This window comes from Leucopleurus acutus (assembly GCF_964270905.1).
Source record: "Leucopleurus acutus genome assembly, chromosome: 2".
Classification (NCBI taxonomy): Eukaryota; Metazoa; Chordata; class Mammalia; order Artiodactyla; family Delphinidae; genus Leucopleurus; species Leucopleurus acutus.
The window spans coordinates 54506487-54520574 of NC_139143.1; the positions used below are offsets into that span (position 1 = coordinate 54506487).

A 14088-nucleotide genomic window follows, 5' to 3' on the forward strand; every position below is an offset into this window, starting at 1 on the left:
AAGAATATCATAATCCTTCAAAGCTAAACAAAGAATGTTCACAAAGACACACTTGAATCAACTTTAGCTCCCTGAGAAACACTTGTGTGGGAGCGAAGCGGCAGCAGGACCCTCCAGGATACCCACAGCAGCGTGATGGGTGAAAGCTGGTGTTGGGCCCAGCGGATCCCGGCTCCGCTGCTTTGCACATGGATGATGTTACACAAGCGCCTTGAGTCAGTGTGTAAGATCCCTTCTCCTTTTGTTCCACGTACAGAGTCAGCACACGCAGGGAGGATTCAGTGTCTGTCAGTAACACTTAACGTGAGCAAATCACTTATTCAGCATCTTTGTGCAAGAGATTTAATTTTTCAATTACAGCTCAGAGTACGAGGGTCAGTTAGCCCCCCAAGTCAGCTGAGAACAGGCGTAAATAACAGAGAATGGATGCAGGAGTCTGAGTATCCTGAGAGAATAGGAAAGGATCTTACGATACTCAGGGGGGACCCTATATGAATAGAAGAAAGGCCAAGTTCGTGGGCAAGAAGCCAGAGACCCCGGAGACTATTTTTAATCCAGAAGAAGGACAGGAAGGAACAGGAACAAAACAAGGAACTCACACAGGAGAAATGGAAAGCAAGAAGGAAGCGACTGTAATAAGCAAATGGAAAGACGGTGAGAAAAATAGATCATAAAACTAAAATTGTATTCCTAGCAGGGAAGCCAGGATCGCCATAAGAAAAGGCTGAAAGAAAGAAGAGAACCCAAAAAGCAACAAGAGGACTGACTACTCAAAGGAAGTATTTTAAATGCCTGCATCTTATGAGGGTCAGTGTGGGCTGGTTGGTAACATATTGCCTATGGCATTAGGTCATGAGTTCAAGTCCCACATCAGGATTTGGCCTAAAACCAAGTGCTGATTTTCCAGCAGCTCTGAAAGGCTGGAAGCACTTTCCATTCCTGGGCACATTAACTTTACTATCCTTCTCTGCAACAAATTAAAAGTACCCCAAAGAAAGGGAGAATCAAAGAGAATCAACAGCCATTATCTCAAAACAAAACAAAATCATACTGGAGAGGGAATAAGAAAATAAAGACAAAGTAGGAAGTTTTCATATGCAAGATATTTACTGCATTTGTCTTTAGAATCCTGTGAGTATGGGATATTTGTTCCCACATCCCATCTATTGAGAGAAGCCATCTCTGCACTTTCAATGCACCAGGCATACTACTAGTAACAGTGGTCATGACAGAGGAAACACTACTCCTTGCTGAGCATGAAGATATCATTAGGTAATCAGCAAATAGGAAGAAAAAAATATAGAAACGATTCCCACTGGGATGAGGGAAGAAAGGCAGGACTAATGAACAGACCATATGCCAATCACGCACTTAGGTGGTGAGAAGAAAAAAAAAAAAGACGGCCTTACGGTTAAATAACAATAAGAATATCCTTGGGGCTTCCCTGGTGGTGCAGTGGTTGAGAGTCCGCCTGCCGATGCAGGGGACATGGGTTCGTGCCCCGGTCCGGGAAGATCCGACATGCCGCGGAGCGGCTGGGCCTGTGAGCCATGGCCGCTGAGCCTGCGCGTCCGGAGCCTGTGCTCCGCAACGGGAGAGGCCACAACGGTGAGAGGCCCGCGTACCGCAAAAAAAAAAAAAAAAAAAAAAAAAAAAAAGAATATCCTTGTATTTGTATAATAATTTACATATTAAAAAGTACTTTTATCTACATTAACTCATATGATCCTCACAAAACCCACGGGCAGAACGATTATCCCCATTTCACAGATGATGAAAGTGAAGATTTAGAAAGTCCTGTGACATTGTGAAAGCCACAACCTCGGGAGCAATTCAGCACAGACCTAGTTTGGGGCTCAAGTACTGCATTAGCTAATCAACATGCAGCCCAATGAGAAATTTTACCTTTACTTTAACTTGTGAAAACACAATTTACTCACATCCTAAATTATGCCCAACGAAGAATGATTAGCATAATGCTTGCCAAGCAATTTTTAGAAAAATTGTTTCCTACCTTCCCATTTTTCAGGCAGAAATGGCAAATACAGGAGACAGAATACAGCCCGTTGTTAACTAGTACAATATTTTTAAAGCATAAAAATCAGAACACCGACAAATTAACTACACAGGAAAACTGAAGGAATTTGAAATGCGAAATACTGGAGCCCAGGCAATAATCATCTTTCACTGTACAGGCAGCCAGACAGAGAAAACACGACAATAGATATTACTTCTAATAAACAAGGATTACTACACCCTGCCACGGCCCTTCCTCCCAGACGTGCAAAATGAGAAAGGGATGTCAGGAACATGAAGCCTCACTAAGACCGTGTCTCAATCAAGCGGTCTGGATTCTACACAACCACAAGCGTCCAGGGCAGAACCACGCCTCTGCAAGTTTCCACCATGGGGTTCAAAGAGGACCCAGATGGTGGGGTCCCGATGAGAGCCCCACCACTCAATGAGGGCGGGCAGACCATACCCTAGGTTCTGCGCCAAGCACCTTACACACACAACTCACTCCTCACAGTAACTCTGTCCAGAGAGGACTGCTCATCTCCCTTTCCACGTGAGGAACTCGGGCTGAGTGAGGTTAAGTAACTTCAGAGCCCTACTTCACATAGCCGCACATGGGGCAGAGGCCAGCTCTGGATTCACACCTGTCTGGCTCCAAAGCATAGGTTACCTCCCTCAACTGGCGCTCCTGCTGGAAACACCCGTGAAAAGAAAGAGCAAATACAAAGGCCCCCAGCCAGGAGAAAGAACCCCAGCCACACCCTGATGGCTCTGGGCCCTGTTCTTGGTTAGGTTGCAAAACAGATATGCTCATCAGATATGCTCACTGTGTCGTGTCATTAGGAGAAGTCAGCATTTGGATAGAAAACAGCAAATGTTTTCCCTGTGCTCCACAAACTAACCCAATGCTTCCGATTTCCTGAATTTTCTATTTGGGAGTATCAGTCACCTCAATAAAGAATTTCAAGTATTGCAATTTTAATTCGAAAAGTCATGACTGTAAAGCATTTTATTTTTAGCCAATGTCTAACCCAGTTTCAATTATTTTTACCTATATCCATTACATGTACTTTTGTTAGACAGAAACTGTCCACAGATTCTAGCTCTGTCACCAGCAGTGACAGCATGAGAACAGCATCTGACTAGAAAAGAGCTGCTGCTAAGAAAGTTGCCAAGAGCCTCAGTTGATATCACCTACCAAAGACATCCTACTTTTAGCAGAAACACTTTGTTTCTGGCCTTCAAATTATCTTTAGAATGATGAAGCTGGAAGGACTCAGCCTTGGCTTTGCTTTTATAAAAGATGAAAATGGGTACTAAAATCGGCAGGAAACAAAATAAAGGGGGAAAGTTGAATTGCTCAATTCCTTGCTGAAAGAGCAAACAAACAGAGAATGTCTGGGGGAGTTAACATGGGATGAGATTAACTGCGTGGAAATGAATTCAAATGAATGGACCACAGATGGCACAAACAATTATACTAGAAAATGTAGGGTAATGATTCTGTGAGTGTGGAAGGATATACAGAACCAACAACAACACGCCATCCCACTCCCAACCACCACCGTTATTATCCTTGGAAGTCAGTCATACACGGCATGACATAAAGGAGAAGACGGCTTTGAGGAACCAAGCTAGGCAGAAACCCCATTTATCAGACCACAGTACACAGCCACACTGGTGAAAAGGCACAGGTATTTCTACAGTGTTAAGCCCAAAGGATCAGTGGTAAATGACATGCCTCTCTCTCTGCGCAAGACTAACTGGGCTTCCTCCAAGAAGGTGTCTTCTACCTAATGTAGTCTTGTCCTACCTTTATTCCTTCATTCCTCCCTCTATTTGTATCCTTTTATAAGCTGAAGACAGTTCCTAAACAGAAGAAAGTTAATCAATCACAATAATGACACAAGGGAAACCAAGCAAAACATAACAAAGTCAGACTTTGATCAGTTATATAGAAGAGGTCATGAGATGACATTAGAAAGATGCATCACATCCTCAAAAACATGATATGAAAAGACATTTTAATTTATGGTGTACGTGTGTCTATGTGTGCGTGCAAGAGAGAAAGACTGAAATTGTGGACGTGGTAAACTAAGGAAGAATTAGATCTTATCAAATTTTTTCTCTGTACAAGTGGAGTCAGCAATCAGAGTGAGCCTCTAAGAGCACCAATGCCAGCACCCGGATAAACAGTTTCAGAAAGGGTTTAAAGACGTTGAGGAGGAAGAGGAAAAAAGACCAGGACACCTAACCATAAAATTTCTTGCGTCCCTAACAACACAATTATAAGTGTAACCGCTGTTGTCTAAAATACAACTCTGTAATCATAGTCCTGTGGGTTCCATATTTATTCTCTCTCCATGGCATACAGATTCAATCTGTTTAGTTTGTAAGGAAACAGAAGACTTTAGAAGGAAAAGAAAAAAAAACAAAAAACAAAACCAGAAACCACCAGCTCTCCAAAGTGCTCTGGAATCTGAGAAGCAAGCAGTGCTTGCTGCCCCGTTCATGAGCCTGAGCTGAGATTCGTCTCTGGACAGGACACAGCAGGCATGCCTGGGTCTGGTCTGCAGGGCCTGCTGACAGGAAAGGAGGCCTTTGCTAGTGTTTACATGGAGCAAGGCTGCCTTGAAGTCCCCAGGACATTTCATCCAATAAGAAGAGGATGGCGCTGACCCCAGAAAGCCAGAAGGCTTTTGACCTGCTCTTTGAAACCAGGGTGGTTAAGAGCCACACCTGCCAGGCCTCCTCTCATCACCCCCCACTCCCACCCGCCTCTCCCTGCACTCTCCCCCGTCCACCCTCTTTGTTCCGCTGCCCCAGTTTCATCTGGATCCTCATTCCTTTCCTCACTTCATGACCACTTTTGCCTCCTCCCCTAGTCCGGCTCCTTCCCGATGCATCCACCCGTCAGCTGTCAGTCATCTTTCTCAAATGCAAATCTGATCACCCCACTCAGCTGAAGCCCCTTTAGTGCTGACTATAGAGCATTCAGGACCAAGCAGGTTCTACAGCTTAGCACAGACATGGCTCCAGTCTTGCTCTCCGGCCTCCTTTCCCATCAGTCCTCCAGCAGGGGCCCTTCCCCCTTCCCCCTTCCCCCTTCCCCAGGCTGAGCCTCACACAGGGCTCTCATCTCTGGCCCCCATGCTTCTCCCCATGCTGTGCTCTCTGACTGGAATGCCTGTCTCCTGTGCCCCACACACCCTCATTTAACTCCTATCATCCGTCAACTCTCCACTAAAGGGCCCTTCTTCCGTGCAGCCTTCCCGGAGTGCCCACTCCCCACTCCCATCTGATTTATATGCCGCCCTTTGGGGTTCCCCTAACACCCAGTGCAGATCTCTCACGCAGCACTGATCACACCTACCACAGTATATGGTAATCAGCTTCCGTTCCTGTCTCCCCTACTACCTGAAATTTCCTTAAGAACAAGGGGTGTCTTGCTTTACTTTGGATTCCCAAGATTTAACGTGGTGTCTGGCATAAAGTAGGCTGTTGATAAATGAATCCTATCGAAGGTGAGGTTAGCAGACTCAAATGCAGATGACAGAACCATACAGAGATAGGCCACAGCAGCCAGGGAGTTCACAGTGGCTGTTTCACTAGCAAACAACCCAGAAACTGCCCCGAACTCCAGATTCCAAATCGACTCTGTGGGGATAACCACACCCATCAGCAATCCAGACACGAGCTAAGCTGAGCTTCTCTCACAGAATAAAGCTACATTCCTCATCTCCCCCCCGTTTAACCGATACTTGCCTTGCTTCGTTTACAGAAATCTTTTTTTTTTCTGTAAAAAGTATATCTTGGTAGAAACTTAAACGTTTTATTTATGTCAGCTTATTACTGCATATTTTAATGTAAAATGTATAAGACAGTCACTACAAGATTCTGATTACGTAGAAGGGGGATACGTACAAGTATATGCACGCCACGGACAAAGGAAACTAAAATTAGTGGGATGGGGCAGTGGTAAATTCCAGCTAAAGGCGAAAAGGTACGGTATCGACTTTATTGCTCTACTTTTCTTTCTAAATTTAAAACTCCAGGAAATTTTTCTTTATGCTTTTACAGAAATAACAATGAAATATGCTTACAATATTAATTTAACAGCATGTATGCTTTAAGCATAAGGAATTAATGTGACTCATAGTTACACTGTTATGTATTTGCTGGGGGCAGACATGTATCTTGCACTCAGCTGAGTGTCCCCAGGACTGCTGAACTGAGATGGATGTTCTTGGGTTACATGCTAAATATTCCTTACAAAGACCCCCAAAGATTCTGAAAGCAGTGAAAGGACTTAACATAATAACGATAGCTCAGGCAATTGAAACTGACCGTATTTTCTTGATTGGTGTACGCCACATGCTGTACTATTGGATTATTTTAGAAACGTGTTCCCAAGGTCAAAATGAAAAATATATCAGTTGCTTCATTTACAGATGGTTGCTAAATTTTGGAATTTACTTTCTAAAGCCTAAATTAAACACTCCGATAGACAGGAATAATGCAACCCGAGGGCCTGTATTCCTAGATGAAAACAAGGATGACAGACTGTAAACTGAGGGCTCCTCTAGGGCTTATCTCCTTACAATTCTAAAACCCTGGCTCCTGAGCCCTCTGACCATACATAATGGTAACGCTTGCCAACACTAACTTGTGCATTGCCTTTCTTTCTTCAACGTTCAATACTATCCGACCGCTCGCCTTTAAAAGGCACTGGGGGATTGTCTAGTTAATTCACTGCCATGATTTTTTTGTTGTTAAAATGAATAATCACTACCTTTGTTTGTGCCCTGCTTTGTGACAGAAAGGATGTAAGATAGCTGTAATCATTAGCTAATTAGTTTTTCTCACTCCCATGCACCCCTCCTTTTCTTTATAAGCTAACATCTTCATGCTGATTTGGGTTTAAATGAGGAGCAACCATACATTCATATTTATCAAGACAATATTTGCCTCGCAGAAAGGCATGAAGCTTGATCCGCTCATTCAACAAACACTTACTGAGTGTCTGCCAACTAGATGGCCATAGTTCTCACTTCACGGAGCTTACAGTCTAATGGGAAATACAAATAAACAGGCAATTACAACAGAGTGAGGTGAACGCATCAGAGAGAGATAGAGAATGCTTCTGGAACGCGCAGAAGGGGTACCTCCTCCAGACTCGGGAGATCGGAGAAGCTTCCCAGAAGTGAAGTTCGCCGAAACTCAGGGAACTGTGTGCCATTTAAAGGCAATATGGAGAGCAATGCCACGGAAACACCAGGTAGAGCCAATCCAAATACTGCATCAAAGTGAGGTCAAACTTCTCCATTCAGATGTGACAAGTGGTTATCTTACCACTGCACTCATATAACCCACTGGGTTCTATAACAGATTTCCAGTTCCTTTTATTTCTAAATGCATTCTTTTTTCTCCTGTCCTATTTTACTATCTTTATCAGCCTCCCAGCTATCAAGTATTTCAATTCAAACCAACAAGGGCCTCTGTGGGAGATAGTGTGATAAATACAGGACGCAGGGCAGGGAGGCACTGGGGCCTCCCCACAAGGACCACGCAGCCACAGAAGCGCAGAACTGAGAAAACCACTTGACTATCCGCTGACCATTCCACTTCCCACAAACCTTGCAGAGGTGACCTGGCACTACCAATCGTGCTTGTGAAACAAATATCCCCACTTTGACTTTATCTTGGGTTTGATACATTTTTCTGAACCCTGAGGCTGCCGTATTCCGAAGACAGCAAAATGGGCTCTTGACACTGAAGCGCCTTCCCTAACAGTGGGATCCTTTTCCTCTGTCCATTTGAGTATTCCTCCTAAAATGGGACATTTCCTGCTTCCAGAGAATACTGATATTTTCTTAAATTGTTTCTACACATCATTGTCAATGTACAATCACAATGCTGGGACCAAAGAAAAATAACTTTTCACCATTTGCTCTTGCAAAAATTACTTGAAATTTTTCTACAAGCTAATTGAATGGTTGGATAAAATTACTTTTTTTTTTTAAATGTTGGGGTAGGAGCTTATTAATTTATTTACTTATTTTTGCTGTGTTGGGTCTTCATTTCTGTGCGGGGGCTTTCTCTAGTTGTGGCGAGCGGGGGCCACTCTTCATCGCGGTGTACAGGCCTCTCACTATCGCGGCCTCTCTTGTTGCGGAGCACAGGCTCCAGACACGCAGGCTCAGTACTTGCGGCTCACGGGCCTAGTTGCTCCACGGCGTGTGGGATCCTCCCAGACCAGGGCTCGAACCCGTGTCCCCTGCATTAGCAGGCAGATTCTCAACCACTGCGCCACCAGGGAAGCCCTGATAAAATTACTTTTTAATGTCTCTTCCAGTCCTGAGATTTTATGATTCTCTGACATAATCAGAACCATTTTTCCTTGAGGGCTATAGTTGGGTAAAATTATCCCAGTCTAAGATGTTATTGTAAAGGAAAAATTGGGTCAGTGTTTCAATAATATTTAGTTTTTCAAAGTTGCCCAAAATAACCTCACAAAGATGCAGCTGCTGTACCAGTAAGTCCAGCCTGGTAGTTGGTTGAATATTTTACGACCAAAGACAGAGGGTTTTTCTTCAAAAGATCAACTGAACACAAAATCTCACAAAGAAAACAAAAAAGAATGTCCCAAATGTTTTTGGATTGTATGATACTTCACATCTAAGGATGTGCAATTATTTTGCTATCATTCCCAAACTGGATCTTAATTCTGTTTTGTGATCTGAGTACTAGAAACTACAAACATCGTACTCAGTCACTTAGGCTTTCTGACATGTGGTGAGAGTCGTGCCCACCCTCAGGTGCTACATAAGCTCCCACGTCTTTGGTGTACGACCCTTTATACACTCAAGATGGAGAGCTTATCATAAGATACACATCTTCACAACAAATATCTCAATTTGCAGCTCAAGTTATCATTCAAAACATAAAGAAAAGAAAGGTGTGTTGCTCAAGTCTTGCACCAGCTGCAATATCTAGGGGGGAAAGTACATCATAAGCAGCCTTGTTCTTCTGAGTTGAAGTTCTCTTCCACCACTATGGAAACAGCCTTAGGGTCCCAGGCAGCTCCCAGCAGCAAGGAACTAAACATCTGGGTTCAAATCCAGCCTCTACCACTTTCTAGCTGTGTGACCCTGGCAAGCAATTTAATCTCTCTGGACCTTTATTCCTAATGTGGAAAGAAAGAGATCATCACAATACTACCTTCCTCAGAAATTGTTGTCATATTTTGATATACCCTCACCTCACTTCAGTCTCTAGTTCACTCTAAAACCAGTTGCTCTGACGTGAGGAATATGGTCAACAATATTGCAATAACTTTGTATGGGGACAAATGGTTACTAGGCTTATCATGGTGATCACTTCACAGCTAATGCAAATGTCAGATCATTATGCAGTACACCTGAAACTAACACCAGAGTGTACGTCAACTATATTTCAATAATAAGTCACTAAATAAAATGGTTTCTTTGAAGAATTTTGAAAGGGTTACTGGAAAAACAAATATAGAGAAGCCACTCACGGCCTAAAGAGAAAGGCTTTGTAATTGCTATGGCTCGATTGGTTGAGTCACATTTAATTAAATCTGGAATTTCCAAGGACAAAAACAGTGCTTCCCAACAGGACACCTAAGATAAAACAAGGGGGATCTGGGTTGGAGAGTCCCTAGGAATCGGCTCTGAGGACAGATTCTCCATCAACTAGAAGCAATCTTTTTACATATTTCCCTCTTGATATTTTAGCTCTACCACTAAATCCAGGGTGAACCAACTCTGAACTCTGTATAAATATGAGAACTCTGGGAGAGGGGGAGAGAAGAGGAGTCCAGTGAACAGAACAGTCAGTGAGAATAACTAAATAAATGGGAACATCTAAATGAACCATACTTTGTGTGTTTGGGACCTCCAGAGTTAACCCCTCCATTTCTCCATGACTTGCTCATTCACCGCTATTGTGTTTGGCCAAAAACTGTCGCCCAAGCAACATCAGTCTTACTATAAAAGAGGAACAACCTGGCATCAGAAAATGCAATGACCTTTTTGAAGGCAGCTGCTTCAGAACTTGTGAATCATTTTGAAATACTCAGGCCAAACCACATCAATACCACATTTAAATAAAATGCAATAAATACAGCCACCAAAAACAAAGTAATGACTTGTCAGAACTCTAGTTCTGCTTTTCCTATCAGGTCTGCTGGTGATACACCTAATTAATTTCAAAATCATATTCCAAGTAAGGTACCTACTGGATAAGTGAAGACCTCAGGTTTTCAAAGGAAAGGTTCCGACCTCTCCAGAGCACACCTGCAGATGCCACTAACAATTTACTGCCCTAGTGGGCGGTACCTCAACCCCAAGTACGGAGCATCAAGGGCCTGACTTGAAACAGCTGGGGAAGCCCAAAGCAGTGAACGCCTGTGTCAGCAGCCCAGCAGACCCATGGCAGAGGAAATCACTGCTGCTGGCCATCCTGCCTTAAACTCCAGGAATTGCAAGTCACGTGCTGCCTCTAGTCTTAACACAAAGTCCTGGGTAGTTTTGTTTCCTGTCCTCCTTCACACCCGACCTTTGATTTCTGCTCAAAAAACTGAATTTTCTGAAACCCAAAGCCAGTAAAGATTGGATTCCAGTGCATAATCTTCATTGCTCTCAGGCCCATCAGCTGTGAAGCCTCAATATGGCCAAAATAAGGCCAGGTGAAACCACACTCCATCCTCTCTGTTCGCCTAGGCTTTTTGCGTCATCTGTCACTGCTCTCTGGTGATTACTTCTACCTCCAGATGAAGAATTCCTTCGTTCTTCCACATGATGATGTTTGCCCAAGCAGCACTGTTTGCCCGAGCTTTCCATTCCTCACATCCCCTTTAGCTGGGATATGTTGAAGGATCCATTAGGAGATAATGAAAAACTCACATGATCTCACCCATCACTTTAAAATCTCAGTGGAAAAAAATCTCGTTTATGGAAACTGTGTTTCTCCAAAGACCCAGCCCTCTACGCGTTCTACTCATGAAGTCGTGGGCACTAAGCATGCATTTGCCTCCTCGTAGGCTCTGGAAAGGATGAACAGTGGGAAATCTGCCATCCCCCATAGGAGGCAGATTTGGAATGTCAGGTCCCCTGAGCACACTGGGTACTTGGTAAAGGTACAGGAGTAGGAGAGGGGCTGTCAGCATCGAGTGGGGAAGACAGAGAGAGAAAAGGATGCCATCTGGGCAAAATGGCTCTCGTCTAACACAGTGCTATTTTTTGGTCCTGTTACTCTGTGTCACTTTCTGCCACTCCACTCCCACTTTATTTGTCAAATACCTCAAGATGTTTCTAAGAGGTTCTGAATTATTGATAAACCTAAGGGAGATGCTTTGGAAAACAGTAAGTACAAAAAGAGACCGGTACTGCTAGTGCAAGCACTTGGTCATTGGTGGTTTCCTTTTTAAGGCCAAAAGAGAAGAAAAAAAAAAAAAAAAGCCTGCCTCTGCTAAATAATAATGATATTCACAGAACAAGAGACACTGCAAGTCCAAAGTTCACAATCTCTCCAGCTTTACTCACCCCTAGCCATCTTGCTCCTTTATTGGCAGCCTGTTGAATCTGGACTCTTTTGAGGGTGACATGGTACACAGCTCCTTCCTCTACCTCTTCACCCCAGTCCTGAATCGAGCTCTGCCAGGAGATGGGACAAAGAGAAAGAAAAAGAGTATTTTTTTTTTCCTCTCCGCTAACCACAATCTATCCCAGCTGCTTTGCTGCTTACAACAGCACTCAGGGCATAAGATGGGCTGTTCAAAATAAATATTACAATCAGAGGAACACAAGACACATTGCGATAGAGGGAATGCTGAGATTTTCTTGGCCCCCAGCCCTTTCCTGATATTAGGATCTCCGGGCTTTTCCATTTAGTTATTTTTCCTAGACTCACTCACATATCTTAAATAGTTTTTTAAAGTCTTTTTTTTCTTCTTCTTCTTAAAGAAAGTGGGGTTTAGTCCTGATTAACTTTTCCTCCTCAAGTGAGAGGAAAAATAATTCATTTGCAGAAAAAGGTTGTCCTTTTATAAGTGGCTCCGTTATTCGAGCAAACTACATTTTAAACTCTGCCACAAACAAGTGTTTAAAATGCCAAGAGTGCTCGCTCCTTTGGAGTGAAATGCTTCGCATGTCTTTTTCTCCTCTTATTGTTTTGGAACCCACAAAGTTAGCGGGAGGTAGAAAGTTTTCATTTCCGTCAAATAATCTAGCATGTGCAGAAAAAGCAACACGTCAACTGTGTGCAGCGACCCCCTGGGTTTCCCTAAACTCGAAGTTTGTGCTGTTTAAAGAGCCGCTGGGACACAGAAGCGCTCCGCGGTTCACCCAGACTCACAGTCCTTTTGCCTTAAAAGTTTTCCTTTGCTGACACACATCTGCCCAGACACACCAAAGGCAACTGCTGAGAAAGTATGGCTTAAAGGGAGAAGACACGCAGAGAGGAAGGCGTAGAAAGCCGAGAAGACACGCAGAGAGGAAGGCGTAGAAGCCGTAGAAAGCTTTAGCTCTCAAGTCTGGAATCGGATTGCTCCGTTCACTCCGAGTGAGTCCAAAACCCGCCCAGAGAAAGCGGGAGGAGATTCCCCACCAGAGCAGCCTCGGGAGAAGGCAGAGAGTTGTCGTTACCATTTTAGCTTGCCAAAGCAATTTCATTCTCAGTTTTCTCTCCGGTGTGTGGACGCGGCATGATGCGCCCTGCTCCCAGGCGAACGCAGTCCCCGCCCGGCTCAGCCACGGCGCCTCCACCCCCGGCCCCGCGCGGCCGCCGCGCACCCAGCACAGACACGCGCCCGCCGCCGCCGCCGCCGCCGCCGCCGCCGGTGCGCGCGACTCGTCCACAAAGGGAGCGCGGCGAGCGAGCGAGCGAGGGCGCCGCAGACTCCTCCCCACTCCACTCCGCCGCTCCGTGATGTCAGGCTTTCCTGTTTGTGCTTAGGAGCACACTCTCCATCTGTGAAATCCCATGGATAAAGTTAGCTTAGCGCGCAGTGATTTCTCCAGCTCTGATAGTGATCAGCAGACAACTACCCTTTCAAGTGGATCAGGTTTTCCTGATTGGCCACCAGGTGCCAAAAAAGATCTGGGTGTGGTATGAGGAATCAAGTGTGTTTCTCCTTTCCTTCGCTCAAAGAAATAAAGGGGGAAGGGGAGGTGCAAAAAAGGATGGGAGGAGGCGGTCAGAAAAACGTCTATTATCTGCCTGTTACCTATTGAATTTAGATTCAATCAGGGCGACCCCAATGAGAGTGGCAATACCAGAAGCCCGGAAGTTTTTCATTAGGACAAGAAAAGAATTGGTCAGAGAGTATTCCAAAACCCATGCCCAAGCGCTGCCCCTGTCCTGCATCAGCACACCATCAACAGGAAATGGCTCTGGACTTCTTTCTACCACCCATATGATAAGGCTCATCCAACTGTAACTGGCCATAGTGGGAGGGAAAGGGACAAAGCAGGAAAGGGTTTTGCTGAGACTGACAGCTTGGAAATGGGGCCACCAGTGGCCCCGGAGGTTCTGTGAGTCTTTGTGACTCATCACCATGGGTTGAGTTGTCTGTACTGTAGGGACACAGTGGGATAATAACTGCAGGGTAAGAGCCATTCATGAGGAGACTGCCAGAGGGAGTTTTGTCCTAACAGAAAGTAAATCAACAGCAAGATACCAGATGATAATATAATCAAACTTTGGCACGTGACAATTCCATGCCAATTGCAAAAACGTTTAGGGCTCATGTCTTTTATACTATTCAGCCCTAAATGAATTTAGTCGCCTTTAAATTTTTTTTAAAGAAAGGCCTCTCACTAATTGCCATGCTAAGGCATAAGGCTGGGCTTTGGTTAATAATAAATACATTACGAACTGAAAAGCTAGAGAATGAAGTGTACTGATGTACCCAGGAGAGCAAAATAAATGACAGTGAGGCCATATCAAGGAAAAAACAATTTGGACACTTGAACATCTTCAAGTCACTCAGCAAAGTTCCCCGCATACAACCAGAACCTACGGGGCTCAGTAACTGTGGAGAGACAG

General features: G+C 44.4%; 1 protein-coding gene across 1 annotated transcript in view; it reads right to left on the minus strand.

The window, feature by feature from the left end:
• The window catches only part of RGL1 (ral guanine nucleotide dissociation stimulator like 1), a 133372-nt gene extending 120547 nt beyond the window's left edge, over positions 1 to 12825 (minus strand). The window contains exons 1-2 of the mRNA XM_082862571.1: positions 12687 to 12825; positions 11586 to 11696 (exon numbers count right to left, since the gene is read on the minus strand). Coding sequence (XP_082718697.1) covers positions 11586 to 11696; positions 12687 to 12713 — 138 coding nt within the window. The 5' untranslated portion in view covers positions 12714 to 12825. The remainder of the gene's footprint in view (positions 1 to 11585; positions 11697 to 12686) is intronic.
• Positions 12826 to 14088: the final 1263 nt, after the last annotated feature.